Genomic DNA, 25675 nt, shown 5'->3' on the forward strand with positions numbered 1-25675 from the left:
ATCTCGCTGTACTGCATGCCTATCTTCTCTTTAAACGGCCCTCAGTAGTATTCAAACAACACACGGTGCTTTGGCTCTCGCTGCTACTACCGCTTAAACTTTGCCTAGCCCTGTAACCTGGGCTGCCCTTTTTTGGCTTCTTCAAAAAAGAAATTCCTCGCGCTTAGTTGCCTTTCAACTCTTCACTCTTCGTGTCTTGCTTCTTACCCTTCTCGAATCTCTCCTCGAATATACAGCATGGAATCGTTCGTTCGGCAGCCCTGTCAAGCGCCGTAGTTATTGCATCCATCCAACCCTCTACACACTTATACCAGACACTATCTGTATCTCAGCGTACAACATACACTTTCTGTTTTACACCACCCACCTTCGCACACTGCTACTCGTTGCACCATGCACCAACAACCTCGAATACCACAGAAATCTGCCTCGCCTGCTTCTTCACCCCGCCCGGGCTTTACCAGCCCAGTTTCTCCTCCGAGTCGGCCCCGTTCAACAGTGCCGAACATAATGGAGTCTGAAAAACGACCTCGCAGCAACTCGGGCGCAGCCGAAACCGCTGCGACCGCAAGTGACGCAGTACAACGGTTAAATCTTATTCTTCAGGTTGGTCTGCGCGGCGCATATCCTTGGCTGTCATGTGCTAATCTTTACATCATTGCAATAGAACTTTTTCGTCAAATCTGCCGCTCTGATTATCCACTCTAGATTAAAGATTCAGAAGTTTACCCAGCAAGCGGACGGTCCTCGGTATAACCGCTGGGTATGTTTTTTTTACCCTCTCTCACATCCAACTAGCAAGGCGACCGACTGTTCCCGTTGTGTCGCTTCCGTGCTACATGATACTAACATACATGCCTCTCTTAGTTTCAACTACAAACTCGAGATTTCGACGATTTCCGCGAGGAGCTTCGGGAATGGAAGAATTGTACTATCGACAACCTTCCCCGCTCCTTGGTGATAGAGACGTATCTCGATACCAGCAGGCTGTCGAAAAACCAGACTCTAGTTGCCATCGACGAACATGGGAAGCGGTGGAGCGTTATTGACTCTCTGCGGAGTACTGCTGCCGAAACAAAAACGCCGATTTCCTCTCGACCCGAAGTTGTTCTTGAGCGATGGACCGTTAATCTCAACGCGGAAGGATGGAAGGAGTCTGGAAATGTTGATTTCTCTACCTTGAACTCCATTCTCCCCGCGGTCTACAAGCGGTGCATTGTCTTTTTCCGAGCCCTTTATACCCTCTCGAACCTTGGTCCAGTTTATGAGCACTGCCAAAGGTATCAAGAAAAGAATCACCTTCTTACGCCTAGGATACGAGTGGTACCGCTTAACAAGCCCGTAAATCCTCAAAAGGATACTTTGTATTGGTCTCTTTGTGGCCAGTCGAATGTGGTTACCAAACGGATCATCGGGGAAGTTGACCTTCCTATTGGTGCCGTTTCTATCCAATGGGTGCATCGTAACGAATGCGATTTTCGGATCGACGATAACGACGATGTTTTTGGCTCACACTTGATAGGTATGGATGATAGATTCTTCAAGCCTTCAGTTCCTAAGCCCATTGCAATTCGTCGTGGGATCGAGCAGCCTGTGCCAAGCTCCCTACCTGGAACACCGCCCACTGCCGATCGACCAGGCACTACGGCGCCGGTGCAAACATATGGTAGTTTGAATACTTTCCACGGTGAAAACGCCATATCAACTAGCCCAATGACTGCTCTCAATCAGGTCAAGGCGCCTGGCTCTGAAGAAAGCTCATACTCCCAATCTCGGTCTAACACTCCTGCGGTGGATTCTGAAATCCCACACTCGCTGCCAGCGTATGGTGGCAGGACAACAGTTCCATCACGTTTAAACCTTAGAGAAGCACACTCGCGTCGGCAGTCATCATCTTCGCCATTCTCACCGTTCAAAGCTGGCTCCCTCTCTGCATCACCGCGGCCCCCAGATGCAGATGTGCCATCATCACCACAAACCAGCAGAATTACGTCTTACCTGGCGCATGCCCGGAACAAGTCTCATTCAGCGACGACTGCCCCGTCCCAGCTTAGAAACGCAGCTCCATCGGTCCCATCTAGCGTTGAGTCTCATTTGACGAATTCTCCAAAGCCGTCCTCGGTCAACAAATATTCTAGCAGTTTTCCTCACAGGCGAAATACGCTTTCAACGAACGTGCCTCCCCGACTGGTCCAAGATGAACACGGAGGTAGTGGCAGACAGAGCTTGATATCAGATGTTGTGCCGCCCGGATCTGGTCTTTACCCTGAGTCAATATCCAACTCATTCCAAACAGACGAGGGCGACCTGTCTGACTTTTTGAAAATTCTTGACAGCAAAAAAAGCCTGCGGAGTTTTGAGTCGAATGCTAAAGGCGAATCAACCACTTCGCGCACCATTGCACAGATATCCAAGTTTATGAGTATGCGCGAGTCCAATAATGCTCTGAGCGAGTCTATTTCTGCATCCGTTACATTATCGAAGCCCCCAGTCAGACGAATATCTGGTACGTCACCAGCAGGCTGGTCGTCGTCATCTCCTGATAAACCACAATCTCCCCATGCGCCGGCTGTGCCTTCAAGACTTAGCGAAAACTTGTTGGCAGAGCCCGAAAAACCATCAACACAAATGCGCATTAGGAGGGATGAGGGAGCAGGTACACCTGCGTCAGCCCCGTTGTCCCATGGCTCAAGCGCTGATTGCAGCCAGGCAGGAGCCATTGACATTCCCCTTTCTCCCCGTGGGAATACCTTTATGCATCGGCCTAGCCTAGTGATAGGACCTTCTATTTCAGCGTCTGGTGAGGGGGAGGACGAAGAAGAGGAGGAAGACCTGCCGTTTGGTGATGACAGTTTGAGTCAAAACGGTGGGGTATCGCTGAGAACTAGTGAGGCCAACAATGCGCCTATAGGACCTCTTCGGCCCCCTGCCGAGATGCAAGGTATACGTCCAACTTCGACAGCACCAATAGTTACGGCAAGAGCACCAACGCCATCCTCACAACCCAATCGGAGGAGATACATGGGGATGGCAGGCCTGTCTGGAGGCAATGCAACTGCCAACGACAATGGCCGTGGCCAGACCCCTTCGTCTGGTAGAGGGAGTCTTCTTGGTAGTGGCTCGGGGCGTATTAGCCGTGGCGGAGAGAACGAGATGTTCCCATTTGAATTTGCAGAAAGCCCAAACAGCCGATTTGGTGGCCTCCAAGATGGCGAAATACACCGATCTGGGTCTGCGGGGGTTGAGAATGCATCGCGATCTGTACCGAAAAGTGCGGAGTCGACTCGAGTGCCTGAGCGGTTTCGGAGCGACTTTTCAAGGCGTGGGAGTACGCCACATGGCTGGTAACGAAAAGGAAGAAGCTACGTCACTTGCTATACTACGCTGCGAGCTACTTGGTATGCGTGTAAGCACAGATGGACACGGAGAATACGTATGAGCATCTCCAAGTCCCACTTTCGCCCTCTTCTTGCTTCTTGCTTCTTGCTCCTTGCTTCTATGTTTCTATGTTTCTACGTTTCTTTTTTTGTCTCTTCTTTCTCTTCTTTATTTGCTTCTTGCTTTCTATTTGACGGTGGCCATCGCTTCCTCGCCCCCTTTTTTTTCTTCGGCCTCTTTGGCAGAGGCTTTTTATTGTTTTGTTTCTGGTGTTGGCCTGGGCGAGTATCTTGCTAGGAGTATCTTTTCTTTTTTTCTTGAACATATTTTTGGGCGTATATTTGGAAGTTGATACGGCGTCGATTCAGGATTGAGGCTTTTTTTGGACGTTTCTTGGACTTTTTGTTGTATTTTCTTTGGTTTTTTGTTTGCTTCTTGGTTGCTACTTTTCTAAAGACTTTATTGTTGATTTTAGTTGAGCTTTTATCACCATATTATGTTTATCATTGTTTACGTCATCTTTGGCCTTCTGGCCTGCCAGCTGCCAAACAGCTGTAAAGCGATGGGTACCAACTGCCAGTACATAGCGGGGAGCTATAGTTGCTATAGTGACTTTTTCTTTTTCTTTGTTAAACAACAACACAGACAAACACGGAGAGGTGCTTGAAAGGCCACAAGCTGGGATTTCCCTTAACCTCCCTTCTTTTGTTCACATCACGTGAAATCTGCTTCGTTGTTTCTTCCAAACAACTTTGCCTCTCCCCTTCGATTTTGGCCCATAGAGTCCAGCCTTCCCCCTCCATTGTCGTCTCAAAGCTTGCTCTCAGCACATCACACAGACCCCGTCGAATCGATCAAGGGACAGACTCTGGTAGAGCTCTATCTAAGTACAAGGGAAACGATTATATACATACCCCTTGTTGTAGCATCCCTGTCTACTAAGAATACATTGGGAGGCAGTTGGCGACAATCACGAATCAGGTGGGTGAGCCCCTATGGACGGCTTTATTTTTGCCATTTGTGTCAGATGAATGGCTTCTCTAGTATCTCTAATCCTGTCTGCTTTGTCATTCATGCTCTAACATATTCCATTTGTTAGAATCTATCAAATACCCCCTTACCATGGTTCGGCAACACGGAGCCCCCTCAGTGCCGCCTCGCAAGAGCGTTGCTGCCCAAAATGATGCCGATGACGATCTAGACGACCTGATTAACAAGACCGCTGCCCTTGGGAATTCATGGTTCGACCGAGCTAACACGTCCACTTCGTCCGCTACGGGCCGAACTTCGACGTCATCCCAGAACAGTAGGGACGTTATTATCCTCTCTGATGGCTCTGAAGATGGAAAACCTTCTAGTAGCAGCCAGACACAGTCACGCACATCGTCAGGCTTTAGGAACAATGACCCATTCCAGTCCCGACACCAGTCTAATAATCCCCATGCCTCGGGCAGGAGTGGAAGCAATCTCATGTCATCTCGTAAGCAGATGGCCATGTTTAACCAGAGGAAGCACCGTCCTGAGCACCATATTGATAATAATGCTCACCGCATCACCGCCCCATCTAGCGGTAATACTGCGCCGCCTAGGAACCGCCGACCTGATCCAGTGCAGACTTTTGGTACCATGGATTATCGGCCAAGCGAGCCTGTCATGGCTCCTTCCATGAGTATGGCTGCTGAGCAAGAGTTCTATACAGACCCCGCTAAGGCATCGGCTGACCTCAAGGCCCTTCTTGAGGGTGGCATGGATGACGATGAAGAAGATGCTGCTATTAACAACTCCGTCGAAGCTACAGCCAAGGAAAAATCCGTGCTAGAGCAAAAGCCTCAGGATCCCACTGTGATCCAGGCGGATGGCTCTCTTCCCGGCCTTAGTGTCCGACTTCTTCCACACCAAGTCGAGGGAGTCACGTGGATGAAAGGCAGAGAGCTTGGTCCTGTCAAGCGAGGCAAGGTACCCAAGGGTGGGATTCTAGCGGATGATATGGGTCTAGGAAAGACCCTCCAGACTCTCTCTCTAATTATCAGCCATCAGAAACCTAGCGTCGAGTCCTCCGCCAACAAAAAACACTACTCATCGATCAAAAAGTCCACATTGGTTGTAGCGCCACTGGCTCTTATTCGCCAATGGGAGGCTGAGATCAAGGACAAAGTTGAGGCAGATAAGCAGCTACGGGTCTATGTGCACCACGGCCCACAGCGCACTAAACGCCCGGATGATCTAACCAAATTTGACGTCGTGGTCACAACCTACCAGATTCTAGTCTCAGAACACAACGCTTCTAGCCCTGACTCCCAGGCAGGCTGCTTCGGCGTTCATTGGTGGCGCGTGGTTCTTGATGAAGCCCATACCATCAAGAATCGCAATGCTAAAGCTACTAAGGCTTGTTGCGCTTTGCGTTCAGAGTTCCGCTGGTGCTTGACGGGTACGCCTATGCAGAACAATCTTGATGAATTGCAGTCACTAGTGTGCTTCCTTAAGATTCGGCCATACGATGATCTACGTGAGTGGAGAGAGCATATTGATCGGCCGATGAAAAATGGTAAGGGCCATATTGCTATTCATAGATTGCATAGCTTGCTACGTTGCTTCATGAAGAGGCGCACCAAAGAGGTTCTAAAGGAAGAAGGAGCACTGCAGCCCGGAGGCAAAGCTGCTCTAGAAGCCGCTAGGAAGAAAAACGAGGCTGAAGGGAAGCCCGCTGATGCACCGACGTCGAGCACAGGCTTCCGTGTCACAAAGCGGACCATAACGCCTATTAGTGCTAAGTTCACCCCAGCTGAGAAAAGATTCTACCAGCGTCTCGAGGAACGTGCCGACCAAAGCATGGAGCGCATGATGAAGGGTAAGCTCAACTACGCCAATGCCCTGGTTCTACTGTTGCGTTTGCGCCAGGCCTGTAACCACCCTAAGCTGCTTGAGGGGAGGCTCGAAAATGACAGCGAAGCTATCGGTGATGCTGTCAGCAAGGTCTCCTCCACATCTAGTGCAGATGTCGATGCGCTAGCGGATCTCTTTGCTGGCGTGGACATCAAAGTCAAAATGTGCTCAATTTGCGCACGTGAGTTGACGCCGGATGAGGCCAAGGACGGCAATGACACGTGCAAAGAATGCTTCCAGGACTTGGCATACTTCGACGAAGAGCAGCAGGATGAAAAAGAAAAAAAGAAGCCTAAAAAGTCTAAGAAGTTGAAAAAGCCCACTAAGCGTGTTCAGCAAAAGTCACGTCGGGTTGTTGACGATGACGATGACGATGACGATGACGATGATGACATTAGACCTCGTGCTAATACCGGGAAGAAACGCACTCAACGCCGCAACCTTGTTCTTGATAGTGATGAAGAGGAAGCAGAAGGGTCTTGGCTTGTACCTGAGGACGAACAGAATTCACTGCATCTTGGACGTGCTGGCGGCACAACTGACGAAGATGCTGAGGGGGGTGGTGACTCAATAGCAACAGAGGACTCAGACCACCCTTCAGAGCTCAAGGATCAATCTAGGATGTCGAGTTTTGTCGTGTCCGATGGCGAGTCTTCATCTCGATTGATGCCTAAGCCTAACAAGCGAAGACCAAGGATGATTGTCGACTCAGACTCGGATTCGGATGACTCTAGGAATGACAAAGAATCTGCCTCTAAAAATGCCTCCTCAGACAATGAATCTGATTCTGATACGGATAGCAGTGCTGCAAATACACCCATCAGTAGCCGCAACTTCGATGGCACTCCGATCCTCGCATCATCCAAGATCCGGGAACTGCTGCGTATCCTGCGCAACGAAGTGGCCGAGCACAAATTCATCGTTTTCTCACAGTTCACCACGATGCTCACCATGGTTGAGCCATTCCTTGCACGTGAAGGCATTCGATACATGCGCTATGATGGTAGCATGCGTAATGACGAGCGTGAAGCTAGTCTCAAGAGCTTGCGTGGCGATCCAGCTACACGTGTGCTTCTGTGCAGTCTTAAATGCGGTTCGCTTGGTCTCAACTTGACTGCTGCCACACGCGTTGTTATCCTTGAGCCCTTCTGGAACCCTTTTATCGAAGAACAGGCTATCGACCGTGTCCACCGCCTGACCCAAACTATCGATGTGGTCGTATACAAGCTCACTATCGAGGCGACCGTCGAAGAGCGTATATTGCAGCTACAGGAACGCAAGCGCTTGCTTGCCGAGCAGGCTATTGAGGGTGGCATGAAGAAGGGTGCATTCAAGCTAGGCATGAAGGAAATGCTGGAGCTCTTCCGCAAGGATACCTCGGCGTCAACAGGAAGGGGTGTGGAGCGCTTTGAGGAATCTAGGCGTGATATTGTGGAGAGCAGGCCACGAGGCGGAGTTTTGCGTGCAGAGAAGCCGAAGCCAGCGCGGACTCAAGAGAGTGAGCTATACGGGCGGAGATAGCTCGGTCCAGCTTTGTTTACGAAGCGATTCCCATGTTCGTTATAGAGTAATGTTACCTCACCCTGGTAGCTGCATTTTATAGATCATACTTCACTCATTTTGCAATCTATGATATGTTACAACCCAGTTGATGCTAGCTTCTTTTTCATATTTCAACCCCATTTGGGGGTTTTTTTTCCGCATTACATGTTATACATATGTCATATATATTCACCTGGAAGCAGCAAAACTATCAAAATATATGCACAAATCAACGTGTGACATGGAAAGGAGGGGAGGCTCCATGATTCATTACAGCCGCTCCCTGTATGGCTATCTCAAAGCTTCCTCATCTCCGTACTCATTGCTCCTCATACTTCTCCCCACTCCCTTACTTAATATCCCGTGCGGTAATAGTCGGTAGCATCATCGCCGCCTGCCGTAGCCGCAGTAGGCACATATGGCCGGAACTGCTGTGGTCCTGAGCCAGGGGCTGTAGCTGTAGAGCCAGCAGGAGGAGCAGGAGGGGCAGAAGAAGGAGCGCTGGGGGCGGCACTAGTCGGGATTGGGGGGGCTGAGCCGGTGGGCACCGGGGGCACGCTGATTGAAGAGTGATTTGCATGCTGATAGCTCTTGAACTGGGCCGTAGGCGGCTGCGGTTGAGCAAAGGGAACGGGAGCAGCTGGTTGTGCTACTGAGGCAGGGGGGGCAGAGGGGGGCGGTGAGGTAGTAGTTGCAGCTTGCTCAGTGGTAAGTTCAGTGCCGTAGGGGTTGCCGGGAGGCGCAGTGTTGATAGGCGAGTCATACACGGAAGTGGCAAGTTCCTGGGCACCGTACGTACTCTGTGGTCGGGTGTTATTTGTCGGCTGAGAATAGGGCTGGTACTGCTGTGATTGTGGATTAGCCGAAGTGGAAATTGGGGCAGGTTGTGAGCCGATGTTGGCCCCAGCAGGAGGGTTGCTACCAGCAGGGCGGATTGGGTAGGACTGCTGTGTAGGAGGAGGCTGGCTTGGCGCAGCAGAAACTTCTGTTCCAGAGACGTAGAAAGGTGCAGGCGTAGAGTTGGAATAGCGGCGGTACTGGTTTGAAGGAGAGGTGGAAACAGGAGGATACTGCTGAGAGGAGTGCTGCTGGTCTACTCACTTGTTAGCTGCTGGCCCATGACGGTCAAGAGGGGGCGGAAATATGGTTATCAATTTACCTGGAACATTGTAAAAGCGCTGATCTCCTGGAGGAGCTGTACCAGCTGGGGCCGGAGAAGGAGTGTATCCTGCTCCTGGTCTACCACCAGCTGGGCCGCCATAACCAGGCTGTTGTTGGCCCATGTTGTACTGGTGATACTGGTGTGGGGGAGGATGCGTCATGGAGGCTTCAAGAAGAGTCTCGTAGTCACGGCGGGCCTTGATGAACTTTTCGTTCAACTGGGTGAAGTCATCTGTTGTTAACGCGTTAGCGGGATCTGCCGTGAATTTTGCAGTTTTTTGAGATTAGATAAATGGACAAACCTTTCTTTTGGGAATACTTTTCGATCAACTTGATGAGCTTTGGCCGGATTGCTGTAGTGCGTTGATACAATTTCTTTAAGACCAGATGTTAGCTTTATATCTTGGTTGAAAAAGAAGTCTTTACAGAGCTTAAAACTCACCGAAATCTCCTCGTTGTCGTCCATGCCGGGTGTTGAGCTAGACGTGCTAAGCAATGTCAAGAGCTTTTCCACATTGCGAATCTCTGAGAAAACCTCTGCCTCCATCATGGCCTCACGCTGGAGTTCTTCAGGCGTGGGATCGGTAAGCTTCTCCACGTAGTTTAGAGGAAAGATGCCTATATGGCCGCGAAGCGAGCCTCGCCACCAATCCTTGAAAACCGACTCTAGCACAGCAATGATATCACCTTTCTTAAACTCCAGCTCGCCGTCCTCGGATGGTATAAAATCATAGAGTGCACGCACTCGCGAAACAGTGGCCGCAGTGGCTCGTTGGGAGCTTACAGGCACATGAGTCTCGGGGGCTTTGTTGTTTGCTGGAGTTGACGAAGGCGCAGCCCCATCTGTGCCAGAGCCAAGACCAGGGCCAGAGTTTGAAGGGCCAGCGGAACCAGAAGCGGGCCGCGGGGTCTTACGCTGGACTTCATCCTGAAGAGACAACTCAAGCGCCTTTTGCAGCTCTTCTTCCTCGCGCTGGCGATCAACATCAGTGAGGCGGTTTTTTTGCGGTGCCGATGGAGGCTCCAGGGTTGGGTTGGTCTGCTTGAGTTGATAAAAGGCTGTCTTCATGATGCCAAGGTCGGGATCGTTTTGGAACATTTCAGTCCAGCCCTTCATGCGCTCCATGATCTTGGGCTTCACTTGGGAGTGTGTGTTGCGGTCGTTGGCAAGTTTAAGTAGGGCGTCGGTGAATGCGCGGCTTGCCATTTCGCGATGCATGGGTTCACCACAGTTGAGGCTAAGGGCATTTGCTAGCTAGAAACAGGAAAGGGAATTTTTAGCAGGTCTGAAGAATAAAAGCTAGATAAAGGCCAAGGGATGGATTACTTCAAGTGTGTAAAGCTGCACGTTAGCATTGCGGTGGGTCAAGCGCTTGATAACGCTTTGGATAACATCCTTAGGGCCCTTTTCATCGTTCGTGACGCGATCGCAAAGGTCAATTATAGCGCCCCAGTCTTCGGAGGTGAGATTCTCATCAGTCGCCTTAGCTAGAGATGGGGAAGAGGAGAGGCAGTTAGTCAGGTGATACTCGGAGAGTTGTAGAGAGGATTGAGGCCCTAAAGGTCAAAATGGGCAATAAGGCCTCTCTCTAATAGAGACTACATACCGACAGACTCGTCGTAAGGGTTTGTAGCTGCGGTACGAAACATGGTGTTTCTATCGTGAAAGACAGCCCAAGAAAAAAGACCTGTTGTGATGAAGTTGTTGAAGGAGTGCTTTGTAGTTGTAGAATCAGATACGAGGCCAGATGACGTTGATGTTTATATTAAGCTGAGAGTTGCAGCCCGCTTGCGCCACAGCGGGGCCCGTCAATTAAAGAGCTGACGACCTGAGCTAAGCTGTGACCGCTAAGCTTTGTTCCTTTAGATGAAAAAATGAGGAGAAAAGCTGCGACGATAAAGAGTGTCAAAGTAAAATTAGCAGCCAGTAAAGCGCGAGAAAGCAGCTCAACAGATGAAAATAAAGACCAAAATTTATCAAGAGGACACGAAGGAAAAATCTTGAGAAATAAAGAAATTGAAGTGAAAAGGAAGTTGCTCAAAAAGAAAGTTGTGCCTTGTTCCTTAAATTTCTATGCCTTGATTTTCATTTTCTTCTCTAGGCAGCCAGGAAAGAAAGCTAGTGCTATTAATCCCCCCGTCCAAAAAAAAAACGGCACTTGCCATGGCTTCAGCCTCGTTATACTACGTAACGCAAGGGGAAAAATCCTCTCATTTCTTGCCTGGAAAGGCCTAGTTTTCTTTCTCTCTCTATGCTGTTCAAGTCGTAGCTCTGTATGTTGTGCCTAGCAGCGACAAGGCACCAGTCGGCTATACCACTATTTCCATGCACCCTATTTTTGTTCTCTTTTTCTACATCGTCTAAGCCACCCGTTGCTTGTCTCCCCCCATCTTAGCACTCTCTTAATCATCGTTTGTAGGTGTATCTGTGTACGGGTCAAATCCAACCTGTCGTCTGGCTTCTTCCCGCACTTTCTGCTGATCGAGCCCTGTCAGCCCAGTAGTTGATGATTGCTCCAGAAAAAAGGTCAATAAGTGGTCAGGAATGGAGAGGTGACACATTTGCTGGAACTCTTGTAGTCCGGCAAGCCTTATCAACATTTCCATCAACGATAGCGATGTTTTAATGGCATTGAACGGACCTCCGGAGACAAGGTCTTTTGGTTGGGGCGGTGGCTGTGGCGATGGTGATGGCTGCAGCCTTACAGCTTGCTGTTCCTGGGCAGGGACAGAGCTCACTTGCGACTGGGAATTGCGAGTCTCTGCACCTGGTAAATTGGCTGCAAGAGACATGTTTTTGAGTTTGCGTAAGAACGAGCGGCCACTTGGTATAACTTTTTCTAGAGACTTTTGACTCTGAGAAGAAGAGTCTGAAGCATCTGAGTCCTCTTCGTCATCCTCATCACCTGTATCTTCTCCTTCTGCCTCGTCTTCCTCGTCTTCCCCCCCCCTCGGCTCCGTCTTCAAATACCTCCAGAGCGATCCATTCAGGATCTAAATGTGGTGGGAAACAAAATTCAGCTCTTGACTTGTCGTGAGACAAACTTGCCTCGTTTCTAATTTGAAAGTCAAGCTGCAGATCATCTGCCATATCAATTGTGCCTTGCTCTCTATGCTGGACACTGAGATCCATGTTGCAGCTATCTCTTTTGGCCTGGACCTTTTCTCCAAACGACCACTTGCTGTGGTCGAGAACTCGAGATTCTGTTGATTGAGCCTTCATGTCACGTTTCAGAAGAAGGACAGGCTTGTTGCAGAGGCTGTCTTCAGGTCCTATATTCAAGAGGCGTCCTGTATCCGTGTAGAAGATCTTGGAAATCTGATGCAATGGTATAGACTCTCTTATACCCGCTCTTGTGATCTCTTGGTAGTTTCGAGCGCCATCCGGCGACTCGTGAAGCCGTCCGTCGTCTAAATCCTCAATCACCTCGAGATGATATACATATTCGTTCGGAATGTAGCCGGAGGAATTGCCGACGAAGTAGCCGCGAATGTGGTCAAATCGTGTTTCAAACGGCAGACGAATTATGCGAACACGAGCTTTGTGTATAACCTCTTGCCATACTGGCTTGCTGTCAGACGGACCTCCACCATCACTAGAATTCAGCACATTCGGCATACAATTAGCTTTGGTGTGCCCAAGAAATGACATGTATATCGAAAGCCGAAAGTCTGGCCCTATTGTAAACGGAGTGGCAGCCTCTACGTAGCGGGTATCTCCCATGATTAGCAATGTACTAGCCTGTAAAAGTCGTGATGGAGAAACATTATTAGGCAGGGATGCCGAGAGACTTTCGCCTGACGCTGTGATTGCAAGTTGGAGAAGAGGAATGTTGCAGTCTATATCGTCAAGAAGGCTGCGTAGATCAGACATCACTTGCTTGAGTTGGTGGGTCTGTTTCCCAGAAGTCAACATAGAAGGATTAACTTTTTGTGCCTGTGTCTCGGTAGTTCTGGCAGCACTTTCCAGCCGTCGCCCAAGTGAAGTAATGTCGTTTTGTAACTGACGTGCTAGAGGTAGTGCAGACTCAAGGAAGATGTTGCCCCTTTTTGATCTACGTCGATACATACTTGTTAGCGTCAAGATGCAGCTTTGAGACGAAGACCTAGCTTCACCTACCTGAGCTCAATTAGATCAATTGCAGGCCCAATAATCTGCTGGCGGTGATCCCCCATGAGTTGTAAGATGTAAGCGCGAAGCCATTGATGCGAAAAGTCATTTGCCTTACCTTGATTTTACTCTCCAACTTGGCCTCCAATGCCTTGAGCTCCTGGAAGACATCACCGTCCTCAATGGTTGCCAGTAGCCGAGAGTATTGTGAGAAGGCATAGGCAGATGTAAGGCCAAGACTAGATCTTATGGCCATGTTCATAGCCTGGGCCCCAATTTTAGCTAGTAATGACTCCATGGCATGAAGCTATGCACATGGACAGCAAGAATATTGTCATGATAGTTGGACATGGCGGGAAATAGGAGGACAGCTTTTTTTGACTGCGAAAACTTCACTTGCTATCTCGAGCATTAGGCTGCCACTTTCTAGTTTTCAGTTGCTGCATTTGATATCAATGTCTGTTTGTTCTTGCCTTGACTTACACCTTTTACCATACTACCTACCTTTACCTCTAAAGGTCACATGTCCAGGGTTTAACCCATGGTTGCTTTACGCACTGTACAACAAGTGATGAGATGGGGGCACAAATTGAGAGCTAGCCACATGCATAAGACCGTGCGAGCAGACAGTGCATTAAATATAACTCTACCCATTTACTAGCCCCTCCTTGGTTCTTGCTAAACCGCAGACGTTTGGCGGGGTTCGTTTCCACTCTAGTTAAATGGTGCGTGCAGTGAGGAATTTTACTGTTGGCGGCTGCCACTTTTCGAGAGCTGTTTTCTCTATAACTGGGTAAAAGGACTGTATTGATACATTTGGCCCGAGGCCAGTCCAGCGAGAAAAGTCTATTCAACGGCTCGTCAAGCGATCATTATCGCACACCCTCTTTACTTTATCAAAACCCACGATCTTGCGGTTTTTCCTGCCAGTTGAGCCACGTCTTGACTGCCATTGTTTTCCTAAGTTTTCTTAGGTCTCTTTGAGCTATTTTAGCCTTTTGTTTGTCTCTTTACCCTTTGGCTTTCTTACCCAACCAAACCAAACCCTCTGCCCGTCCGACATAAAAACAGTCATCGCTGCCAACATTTCGCTGTTGGACACCCCCGGTTGCTTTATCGCCTTGCCTCTGTTGCTACGATTTTTGCTTCGTGATCGCCTAACATGTCGAACCCTAATGACGAAAACCTCGCCCGCCAGGCCCAGCAAATGAACCTGAACCAGCCGCAGCAGCAGCAACAGCCCGCTGCCCAGGCTCCAACCTTCCGTCCTGGTGGCGCCTCTTTCCAACCAGGCGCCTCCAGCTTCACCCCTGGTGCTTCTAGCTTCACTCCTGGCCAGTACGGCAACATCTATGGCCAGTACGGCAACCAGCAGCAGGGCGGCTACTACCAGCAGCAGGGCGGCTACTATCCTCAGTATGGCCAAGGTGGTGGCTACCAGAACCAGGGCAACAACTACAATCAGTACAACCAGGGCGGCTACAGTATGTCTAATGTCTATCGCCTGATCTCTAACTTTGCTTTGTCCTCCATGTGTAAGTCAACAACTCTCTAACAAAGAATTCTCTACCAGACAATCAACAATATGCTCAATATGGCCAGCAGCAGTACCAACAACAGCATAGAAACAACAACAACAACAACAACAGCAACAACAACAACACTAAACAGAATGCACCGGCTCCTGCCCCGACCGCTTCAGCCTCCTCTGCTCCATCTGCGCCCAAGGTCCTCAGTATCGGTGGCGACTCTAAGCCCAAGGTCCTAAGCATCGGCGGTGATGCTAAGCCTAAGGTTGCTAAGGTACTAAGCCTTGGCACCCCCGCGGCTGCCAAAGAGGAACCCAAGGAGGAAACTAAGAAAGAAGAGCCGAAGGAGGAGCCAAAGAAAGAAGAAGTCAAAAAAGAAGAGCCTCAGAAGGAAGATGTCAAGAAGGAAGAGCCCAAAAAGGAGGCTCCCGCAAAGACCGCTGCCAAGAAGACTGCCAATTCCGCCTCAGGAAGCTCTACCCCTGTCGTCTCCCGCCAGATCGACGCTGTTGAGAAGGAGCAGACTGCTGATGTCGATCAGGAAACTTTGGAAGGTCTGTACGGCAAGGAGCACGTCAACATCATTTTCATTGGCCATGTCGATGCCGGAAAGTCGACTCTAGGTGGCTCTATTCTCTATGCTACCGGTATGGTTGACGAGAGAACGATGGACAAGTACAAGCGCGAGGCAAAGGAGCTTGGTCGCGAGACCTGGTACTTGTCATGGGCCCTGGATTTGACCAAGGAGGAGCGTAGTGCTGGTAAGACTGTCGAAGTTGGCCGTGCCTACTTCGAGACTGAGAAGCGTCGTTACTCTATCTTGGATGCCCCTGGTCACAAGACTTACGTGCCCAGCATGATTGGCGGTGCCTCGCAGGCAGATGTCGGTATTCTAGTCATCTCAGCTCGCAAGGGCGAGTACGAGACTGGATTCGAGCGTGGCGGTCAAACCAGAGAGCACGCCATGTTAGCCAAGACTCAGGGTGTCAACAAATTGATTGTTGTTATCAACAAGATGGATGACTCCACTGTCGAGTGGTCCGAGGATCGTTTTAAGGAGTGTACCACCAAGCTATCCCAGTTCCTTAAGGCCACTGGCTACAACCTGAAGACTGATGTCTTCATCATGCCTGTCGCTGCTCAGATTGGAGCTGGTATCAAGGAGCGCGTTGACCCCAAAAAGTGCCCATGGTACAGTGGTCCATCCCTACTTGAATACCTGGACAATATGAAGTCATTGGACCGCAAGCTCAACGCCCCCTTCATGATGTCCGTCAATGGCAAGTACCGCGATCTAGGCACCATGGTTGAAGGCAAGATCGAGGCTGGTGTCATCAAGAAGAACATGAGTCTAGTTATGATGCCCAACAAGCAGTCTGTGGAAGTTTCCGCTCTTTACACTGAGACTGAGGATGAAGTGCAAATCGCCCAGTGTGGTGAGCAAGTGCGTGTCCGCCTTCGCAACATTGAGGAAGAGGAGGTCCAGCCCGGTTTTGTGCTTTGCTCGCCTAAGCGTCTTGTACACAACGTGGCGTCCTTTGAGGCTCAGATCAAAATTCTTGAGCTCAAGTCCATTCTTACAAGTGGCTTTAACTGCGTGCTACACGTACATGCTGCTATTGAAGAAGTTACGTTTGATTCTTTGCTTCACTCTCTTCAGAAGGGCACCAACCGCCGGAGCAAGAAGCCTCCTACCCACGCCAAGAAGGGCGATAGCATCATCGCTCGCCTCAAGGTTATTGGCGGTGTTGGCTCTGTGTGTGTAGAAAAGTTCGAAGACTACGCCCAAATGGGTCGTTTCACTCTGCGTGACCAGGTAAGATTTTAGCCTTGATTTTGTGGCTCTTTATCACGATCATTGCACCATAATTCGGTTACTAACTGCTTGGATTTAGGGCCAAACTATTGCCATTGGTAAGATCATCAAGCTGTGCACCGATGAGTAAATGCAGCGTTAGCAACCGAATGACGTCTAGAGTGGGGTTCTGTGTTTAAAACTGTGGCCTGAATTCCAAGGCAGAAGCCGGGCTTCTCTGGAGGGAAAATGGATCTTAGTCGGTTGTTTTGTGATGGAAAAGTAGATACCAAGATCTGCACCGAATCGGAGGAGCGGGAGACAACGGCGCCTGGAAGAATGAAGCGAAAACATGGCGTCCGACGTATTCCGTTCTACAGTAAGCCATGATGGTGCTTCTTGCTCAGTCTTTGGTTGTTTGTCAAGTGGTGTAGGTGTAGAACGGGCAAGGCAATATCTTGAACTATCTGGTGGAAAGATATAAAGTCCTTACTCTCTTGCAATGGTAATTTTTTTTTCTTTTTGCTCAAAAACACGGTAGTATGGTGCAACTAATCTCTCATAGGCTAATCTAGTGCCTCTATGATATGTCCTGTTTGGCAAAATACGTAGTATATTTTGATGTAGCAGAAACAGCCAATCAACAACTGATTGCATGCATGAGGCCTGAAATAGGCAGGTCGATCTATGTGAGAGTTCGACTACATGCTCAGTCGAATCCCGAAATCTTCCGACAAGGCATCCAGGCGCACAAGGGAACTTAACAAGGAAACGGAACTTGACATCCTAATGAATGGGTTGTTGAAACTAGCTTAATGCTACGCTAAGGAGGGCGGCTTTCTCCAGGTCCGTGTATTTCGGCGGTGAGCGCTCGGGACAAAGAAGATGCGCCTCAAGCAGAGAATCACAGCCCGTGAGGTGAGGGAAATATGCAGGGAGAATGCTCTGTGGTCGCAGCTCACGTAGGTAGAGCAAACCCTCATTTCTAATTCTTGCAATAGCGATGTGCCTTGCAACATGCCAATATCTCTCGTCGTTTCATCAGCGGCCCGCGTACGCTGACCCCCCTTAAGGCTCGTTCAAAAATGACAAGCACCCTTCCCCAGATTCTCGGCTTGTATACTAGAGCCTCATCTGTCAAGAACATGAGCCACGATAATAAATCGGAATGCAAAATATACGTGCTGGCATTGGCCAGTTTCCTAGTAGCATGGTCTGACTTAGAAGATGAGGTGTGTGTGTAGATAGATTAAGCGGGCGAGTGACCATAAGATGTGTTTGCTACGTAAGAGCTCAATATCTTGACTGCTACCAAGTGCAGTTTTACCTGCTCTCGTAGGCAAGGTTTGTGCTGAAGAGTCCTAGCTTTAGAAAAAGGAAATCCACAGTCTCGTAACGTCCCCTTCGCCACTTGCATTAATAACTGAAGCTCCCAATAGATATTTTCATCTCCATAATAAGACAGTCTAGTCTTGAGTAGCACAACTTGTAATTCAAAGTCTATACAACAATATAGGGAGTGCTTTCTGTAAAATAAAAGTGGAGTCGTCCATGCAGCCAGCCTAGAGATAAAGGTAGCACGCACAGGATTCACCCTCGGCTCATAACGGAAAGATGGAAGTTTCTTGTTCCGTCGGCTGTTTCTTGCTACTTTTTTGCACATGCCGTTTGTTGCATTTGCCAGTCGTCCAGGGGCTTGTAAGCCGGGGCAAAGCATGGAAGGAAGAACGTATTTACAGATTGTTGTCTACATCCTATCCCCCCCCCCTGCTATTTGGGAAAGGGTAAGAAAAAGAAGGGAAATTTACGAGTTATTTTCGTTGTTGCCTAGCTTATTTGTCTTGAAGCGGTCTGGACATCATATAGTAATGTGAATATAACGGTGACCCCAAAAGAGGAAGCTACATGAGTTTCAACATGCGCCTACCTACTTTGCAATCTGAAAAGTCAGGTGCCCAGGTCACGAGAACAGAAACCTACCCTTTTTAGCTCAGAAGATCTTGCTAGGAAGGGGTATTAGCATTGCGGGGATAAGCTGGGGGCAACTACTTCTTGTTTTTTTTTCGCCCGGGTAAGCAAATATTCTGGAATAAAGCAGATCCAAGCGAAATAGTACAGAAGCAAGGGAGTTGGAAATTGACAACTACGACGAAGACAAGAGACAAAAGATAAAAGGAAAATAGACCGAAGAACCGTATCCTTGGAAAAAGGGTCTCAGTAGTATCCAAAAGAAACCTTCTTTGTTTACCACACACATACACACACATCAGTGACATATCCAATAAAAGCCCAGATTGCTATTCACACGAAAGGTTTGCCCTTGCTCGGTGGTGAACTTGAATGTCAACGTCCTGCCAACTTTTCACCCTGTCTAGGAACGAGCCAACCTAAAAAAAAGTCTGGGGTAAAGGTGAAGGGGAAGGCACGAAAGCTATTAGCAGGAAGTTGCCAAGGAACTGTAGCCACAAGGAAGGAAGCACTGAGGGAGGGGGCGTGTAACCCAGCTCTACAGCAAAATGCACACCGGCCAATTAGATGCGTCGAGTTTATTGACCCAACCGTAGAAGGCAAGGTTAGCAGCAATTTACTCCAGACTAGGCTCCGTCTAGCTTCGGCGGGAGGAAGTCACTTGACGATACTTAAGGTAATTCGTATACAAGGGCGACCATTTGAGAAATTCGAGTAGCTAATGCCAACCCTGGCGTGAGTCTGAGCTGCGTCTCGGATCAAAGGACCGAAGGCTGCAAGTAAGGGCCTCGGAAAGAGTCGGGGACGTGATTATAGAGAGACAAATGTAGCAAAAATGCAGTACCGAAATGTGAATACACACATTAGCACTTAGTGACAAGACCAGAAGGAGATCGCGTGAGGGCCATAAAAAATGGGTCTATGCTGACAACCCTATTACCAACCCTTAAGTTCTATTGCCACTTTACCAAGACAAGCTTCTCTTATTTTTGTTTTAAGAGACAGGGAGACAAGAATATGCTAACAACATGTTCAAGAAGAGAGTGTCGTTGAATGTGCTCTACGCACTAATTCGACGTCTTTATGTATAAATGGTAAGGCACCTTATCTAGTCTAAAAAATATATGTGAATTTCTGAAGGGGTGTAAGTAAACCTACCCAGGATGGCATTCATAGTACACGTAACACATGTAGTACTACAGTGTCTATATTGATATCGATGTCCGTGTAGGACTGCGTGATACCCTGGAGACCTCGTACTCTAGAGGGCAAGTCTATTGTCTCTTTCTTGTCATGTTGTGCTTCATCCCGGTTTCTCCCATATCATAGTTGAAGAGGCATTTACGTGGCTGCAAGTTACGTACTTACGTCCTCCTAATGTACATGTTTATGTCATTTCTTAGGCGTTGCTCTTCAGCTATATTTCGCAACGGGCGCTTTTATTAGCAACAAAAGCCTATCACATGACGCATGACCCATTCCAGATCGCTTGAAGGGCCTTTGGGGTTCATTTCAGAGCAGGAAAGGCTAGACAAACCCTTGTTTTATCCATCTCGTATAGTACATGCATGAGAACTAAACTCGCAGCAGAGGTCTCCAGTGCCCGGCTCGTCATATGACTTAACTCTTGTCTTTGGCTTGTCAAAAAAGAGTTGACCTACTAATGGAAGGATCTTAACTGCATGGGTTGTTTCAGTTTGCTCTCAATGCTATGAAGCAGCGGCCCAACCCCAAGACAGGCATCGGCGGCTTGGTTGTTAACCAGACTAAGAAAAAGGAGATTCCGGAATAATATCGTGCTCAATTGAGAGTGAAGTTGATTCCGTGATCTCCCTTACCTTGTCCCCAAATGATGGGTTGCCCAGCGTTCAGCCCCGTTCCCTTCGTGGAGGGCGGGCTGTGCACCGCGGATAGGAGAAGGCGAGTGAGCTAAAGCCAAAGGATCATAGCATATAGCTTGTTAGCCATACCAAGGATGCCTGTACATGTGGACTTGTGTCCCCATGAGACAAAACAGTAGAGGTGCTACAGGGAGCATTCGAAATTCCGACAGTGGGAGGCAAACCAAGAAGCTCGCATACGCTGTGCGTTGGAGGCTGGCGTGAACTGGGCCTGGTAGCTGAGTGTTTGAGCGCAATCGAATTACAGACGTTGTGTAAGAAAAGATGATGTCTAAGTTGGCAGACGGACGTAACGCCCGAAGCACACAAGTACACAAGTACACAAATACATAGGTACGCAAGTATATGGCTGGGTACATTGGTACAAGCGCGAAAGTACCTACCTACGTGCCCTAGGCTTCTAACTAGGGAAGGAGGCTTTGCCGCGACTTCTTCCGTGCCTTCTCCAGGTTGGAAGGTCCAAAACGGCTTCTCTTTGCCTTGCCGTTTGTTCATTTATTGTGGGGCACAAGCGCGCCCAAAAGTATGTCTCCACCGAGGTTGGCATGGGCATGTTACAAAACGTATGATTACTTTTGGCCCGCGACGGTCGACCGGGACTCAAACACAAGCAATTCAAGCCTATGAAGAACTTGTATGGCCATGGCTAGGGCCTGGACCCAAGCTTAACGCCATATACGGCCAATGATTAAGTGGCAGGCTTCCAAGACACACCCCCCCCCCTAGTTTCCGTTTCTCCTTAGTTTGCTGGTTCCGAGGCGATTATGGTATATTCCAGTTCCCGATTCTCACCGGGGACTCCCACGATACTGCTAATGGCACAACGCTGGGGCTGGTTCTGTAGGTAGTGTAGGTGTCGATGTACATTTGTATAAAGATGAAGACCTCCCCCTTTGCCAAAGAGGAAAAAAAGAAGCTTGAGTATCGACATCATCCCCATCTTCATCTCCCCTTCTTTATCCTGAGCTTTAGCTCTGCAACTATCTCTATCACTGCTCACCTCTGCTTTAAATTTCTTGCCTTCTTCCATCTTCCCATCTGACTCTGGTCTTAGCCTCTTCTCCAACTTTGCTATTTCTTAGGCCGTCTTATTCGCCTACTTTTGAAAACGTCATACTGAGAGCTGCTCATCTTGCCTCCACTATAAACTTATAAAATCCCTTACACATTCACCAGTGAGTATTTCGACTCTCCTTCACACCCAAAAACCCACTATTATTCACAATGTTTTATCGCAAATATCCCAATCCCAGATTTGCTAACCCACGGCTCCAAGTGATTGCCAGCAATGTCAACAAGACCGGCCTCCACCCTGCTGGTGTGGAACCTCACCCGGTACACACTGAGATTGGTAAGTCTCAAGTCTTTGTCTTTTTCTGCTCCCTACTATTGTCTCGTAACACACGTCTAACACATAATAGAGGAGGAGCTGCACGAAAAGGCCCACATCGACTACAACCGTGTCGCTATTGTCGCCAATGCTTCTGTAGCCTCACTCTACGAGGACGCTCTGGTCTACGAGACCGGCACTGCCATCATTTCCAGTGGAGCTCTAACCGCCTACTCGGGCGCGAAGACTGGCCGTTCGCCCCTCGACAAGAGAATCGTCAAGGAGCCTTCGTCAGAGAATGACATATGGTGGGGTCCCGTGAATAAGGCCATGTCTCCCGAGGTAAGCAGAAGAATTGAAAACCTGCAGATACCCCTGCAGACTTCCGGCGCAGCCCCACATCGGCTTCTCCACATTTGACGTACCTGCCGCTTTTAAAGCTAAACACTAGCAGACTCACGCGTCATGCTACCTTCTTATTTCTATGAAAAATTTTCGTCGCTTTATGCTAACGTGTTTGTCTTTTTCTTTCGCAGACTTGGAAAATCAACCGCGAGCGTGCCGTTGACTACCTCAACACACGCAGCCGCATTTACGTCGTCGATGGCTATGCCGGCTGGGACGAAAAGTACCGCATCCGCGTTCGGGTTGTGTGTGCACGTGCCTACCACGCCCTGTTCATGCGCAACATGCTGATCCGCCCTCCTCCTGAGGAGCTCGAGCACTTCCACCCCGACTACACCATCTACAACGCTGGCTCGTTCCCCGCCAACCGTTACACCGAGGGCATGACGTCAGGCACGTCAGTAGCCATCAACTTTGCCGATAAGGAAATGGTCATCCTGGGCACTGAGTACGCTGGCGAGATGAAGAAGGGTGTATTCACCGTGCTATTCTATGAAATGCCCATCAAGCACAACGTCCTGACTCTCCATTCCTCGGCTAACGAGGGTAAGAAGGGTGACGTGACCCTTTTCTTCGGTCTGTCAGGTACCGGCAAGACGACCCTTTCCGCTGATCCCAACCGTGCCCTCATTGGAGATGATGAGCACTGCTGGAGTGACAATGGTGTGTTCAACATTGAGGGTGGCTGCTACGCCAAGTGCATTGGCCTCTCTGCGGAGAAGGAGCCTGATATCTACGGTGCTATTCGCTACGGCTCTGTTCTTGAAAATGTTGTCTTTGACCCTGTGACACGTATTGTCGACTATGACGACTCTACGCTCACCGAAAACACCCGGTGTGCCTACCCCATCGAGTACATCAGCAACGCCAAGATCCCTTGCCTATCTGAAAGCCATCCTAGCAACATCATTCTCTTGACATGTGACGCACGCGGCGTCCTGCCGCCAATCAGCAAGCTAGACCGCTCGCAGACCATGTTCCACTTCATCTCGGGCTACACCAGTAAAATGGCTGGCACCGAGGATGGCGTTACCGAGCCGCAGGCTACTTTCTCCAGCTGCTTCGCCCAGCCCTTCCTGGCACTGCACCCCATGCGCTACGCCTCGATGCTGGCTGACAAGATCGAAACCCACAAGGCTAGCGCCTGGCTACTGAACACCGGCTGGTGCGGCGCCGGCTACACGCAGGGCGGCAAACGTTGCCCGCTGAAGTACACGCGTGCCATCCTAGACGCAATCCACTCGGGCGAGTTGGCGAATGTTGAGTATGAGACGTACGAAATCTTCAACCTCAAGGTTCCCAAGTCGTGCCCCGGCGTGCCAGCAGAAATTCTGAACCCCAAGACTGCATGGACTGCGGGCGCTGAAAGCTTCGAAACCGAGGTGGTCAAGCTGGCTACCCTATTCAACGAGAACTTTAAGAATTATGCCAGTGAAGCGACAGAGGATGTAATCAAGGCCGGCCCTACTGTTTGAGCACAAAAGCAGAGAATGGATGCGAAAGGGGATGTCGGGGGGGCAAAGCCCAGCAAGGTGGGGGGAAGTGAGAGGAGTATGGAGAGCAGGATAACAGACACGCTTTCCAGAAGTCGGTTGTTTCATGCCCTATTTAATCCCAGGGCCTTTGTTTTCTTGTTCTTAGTTTCTGATTTTGGTTCTATATATACTGGGACCTGCGCATGTCTTGAGGTCTAATCATTATGGTTCATTTCGTTTTTATTGTCTGGCAGTTTCTCTCTGTGTGACAGAAGAGCACATAGCCGCAGTTCGCTAGTTCGTATAACCTTGGAGTTAATTCAATACTTGACAATTAATCTGTTCTGTACTATGGGCGTGGCACTCTTTGTCTTTGCTTCACCAAAAGCCTCGCACTTGCTATTGTGTCTGTGCCGTCTGTTTCCGCCTATTTCTGCGGGGCGCACATTATGTAGTTCACGCTAGCAAAGGGCCATACGAATTGTTCTGTGCCATTCTCGATCACCCACTTGCCGTCCTCAGCATCTTTTGCTCCACACGTACGCAGCAGCAGCTCGACTTCCTCCGTTGTGCGTGTCCGGATTACTGACATAAAACCGTCAAAGACAATCACAAAGGGCAAAACTGGGATGACGTATGTGAAAAAGAGAACGGCTGGTGAACGCCATTTGATCGCATAGATAGGTGCTAGGAGCAGTGTGCCAAGACCGAGCATCAGAACAGTCACGAAGCCTGAGATTGAGCGTTTCTGAAGCTCAAAAATGCTGTGGAAAAAGAGGTCAAAGTCAGCGTACGGTGCAGGTCTTGTGGGGTAGGAGGTACCAGATGGAAAAGGCCGAATCAAGACTCACGCAAAGCCATCGCTTGTCTCGACGGTATTCTTCAGAATCCGCCGGGCCAGCTCATCATCGAAATGGTGAAAGGCAAGGTTAAACAAGCGGAACACCTTTCCGCCATCGGCAGTCCAACGTTGTAGCAGCTGCCTAGGCACATCTCCCGCGTCGACACTCTGCTTCTCGAAGCCTAGCATAGACTCGCCCGCAGCCCCATGAAGCTGGCGCTCGCGCGCATTTGCCTCATCAACAGCCAGCGTCCAGCCCCATACGTTTGGGTGCAGATCAGTCATGACAAAGGGCACACGTTGTTGATTGCGTGCGTCCAGCGCAGCGTTGACGTTGGCCTCGATCATGGGCGTCGGACCGCCAGCACCGGCACAAAAGTCGATGAATCGGTATTGGTTGATGGCCGGGCCTAAGTATCTGAGCAGGAGTTTAGCAGCTACTTGTGACGGCGCCTGGTTATGGTTAAAAGGCACAGCGGTGTTCCAGCTGACAGTCAGTGCGCTCTGCACATATGTGCGTAGAAAGGGCGGGAACCTAAGGGCAGAGCGTTAGCAAGGAAGTGTATTAGCCAAGAAACAAGTTGACAAGCTAGCTTATACCATTCCTGGTCGTCGATCTCAAACACCTGTAGACGGGGGAATAACGGCATTTTGGGCAACGGCTGATGATCGCGATACTGAAGGGTCTGCTCGACAAAAGTGACAGGAATTCAGATGGGAATGAAGCGGGGTTGCAGGTTTTTAAATAAGCTGAGGAGACCGTATAGCTTGCTAACACATAACGTCACGGTATCACAATGTTACAATGAACACAATGGTTTGGTAGTACCGCCGCGCCACAAGTTGTCCCGATTGGCTGTGTGCGATCCTGTATAAACAAAAACATGATGAACAAGGCTGAGAAATTATCTCGTGGTAGGGTAGATTAGGCAAAAAGTAAAAAAAAATGGGGCTGAGCTAGGTTTGGTCATGAACGTTTTGACATTGATAGAGTGCACATAAATAGCAAGACGGGAGGGACTTATGTAACTGGTTTCTGCAAGGCTACGTACAAAAATGGACAAACCTAGAAACCGGCAATTACCTGAAGTGCACGATCCCGATTTGATACGTCTCTCAAAAGGGAATTCCTTCCGAGAGACAGCGGGTCTATAAATAGAGCGAGCCTAAGAAGCCCGAAATGTTGATTTAAATATGCGACAAGAGAGTTGGGATGGGCCAGTAAACAGTATGTATAAATAATAGATAATGAGAATAAGAATAAGGAATAGAACCTCGGGAAATCAGAGGATAAGCAGACAGGTAGCCTATGTGTAAGAAATGCAACATATGGTACAACATTAGGAAGTGTGCAAG

At 49.2% G+C, this 25675-nt stretch overlaps 7 protein-coding genes across 7 annotated transcripts; 4 read left to right on the forward strand and 3 right to left on the reverse strand.

Annotated features, from left to right (window-relative positions):
- Positions 1–393: 393 nt before the first annotated feature.
- On the forward strand, positions 394–3348 carry HOO65_040322 (Autophagy-related protein 13; the record flags this gene model as incomplete). Its single annotated transcript, XM_071002562.1, has 3 exons — positions 394–606; positions 668–763; positions 868–3348. 3 exons carry the CDS (start codon positions 394–396, stop codon positions 3346–3348), a joined length of 2790 nt encoding a protein of 929 aa, XP_070859165.1.
- A 1152-nt stretch (positions 3349–4500) lies between these two features.
- HOO65_040323 (putative ATP-dependent helicase) lies at positions 4501–7782 on the forward strand (the record flags this gene model as incomplete). Its single annotated transcript, XM_071000631.1, has 1 exon — positions 4501–7782. One exon carries the CDS (start codon positions 4501–4503, stop codon positions 7780–7782), a length of 3282 nt encoding a protein of 1093 aa, XP_070859166.1.
- A 374-nt stretch (positions 7783–8156) lies between these two features.
- HOO65_040324 (Class E vacuolar protein-sorting machinery protein hse1) lies at positions 8157–10614 on the reverse strand (the record flags this gene model as incomplete). Its single annotated transcript, XM_071002612.1, has 6 exons — positions 8157–8896; positions 8963–9220; positions 9267–9317; positions 9391–10219; positions 10292–10452; positions 10572–10614. The coding sequence occupies 6 exons, from the start codon at positions 10612–10614 to the stop codon at positions 8157–8159; spliced, it is 2082 nt and encodes a 693-aa protein (XP_070859167.1).
- A 753-nt stretch (positions 10615–11367) lies between these two features.
- On the reverse strand, positions 11368–13426 carry HOO65_040325 (Ran-specific GTPase-activating protein 30; the record flags this gene model as incomplete). The annotated part of the gene is made up of 6 exons (XM_071002680.1): positions 11368–11453; positions 11607–11903; positions 12010–12560; positions 12768–12859; positions 13194–13340; positions 13391–13426. 6 exons carry the CDS (start codon positions 13424–13426, stop codon positions 11368–11370), a joined length of 1209 nt encoding a protein of 402 aa, XP_070859168.1.
- An 811-nt stretch (positions 13427–14237) lies between these two features.
- HOO65_040326 (Eukaryotic peptide chain release factor GTP-binding subunit) lies at positions 14238–16550 on the forward strand (the record flags this gene model as incomplete). The annotated part of the gene is made up of 3 exons (XM_071002632.1): positions 14238–14610; positions 14649–16420; positions 16500–16550. The coding sequence occupies 3 exons, from the start codon at positions 14238–14240 to the stop codon at positions 16548–16550; spliced, it is 2196 nt and encodes a 731-aa protein (XP_070859169.1).
- A 4942-nt stretch (positions 16551–21492) lies between these two features.
- HOO65_040327 (Phosphoenolpyruvate carboxykinase ATP) lies at positions 21493–23478 on the forward strand (the record flags this gene model as incomplete). The annotated part of the gene is made up of 3 exons (XM_071002696.1): positions 21493–21619; positions 21690–21940; positions 22135–23478. The coding sequence occupies 3 exons, from the start codon at positions 21493–21495 to the stop codon at positions 23476–23478; spliced, it is 1722 nt and encodes a 573-aa protein (XP_070859170.1).
- A 427-nt stretch (positions 23479–23905) lies between these two features.
- HOO65_040328 (uncharacterized protein) lies at positions 23906–24969 on the reverse strand (the record flags this gene model as incomplete). Its single annotated transcript, XM_071002926.1, has 3 exons — positions 23906–24281; positions 24330–24854; positions 24920–24969. 3 exons carry the CDS (start codon positions 24967–24969, stop codon positions 23906–23908), a joined length of 951 nt encoding a protein of 316 aa, XP_070859171.1.
- Between the last annotated feature and the right edge of the window lie 706 nt (positions 24970–25675).

Source organism: Ceratocystis lukuohia, assembly GCF_044167205.1.
Source record: "Ceratocystis lukuohia strain C4212 chromosome Unknown Supercontig4_pilon, whole genome shotgun sequence".
In the NCBI taxonomy this organism is placed as follows: Eukaryota; Fungi; Ascomycota; class Sordariomycetes; order Microascales; family Ceratocystidaceae; genus Ceratocystis; species Ceratocystis lukuohia.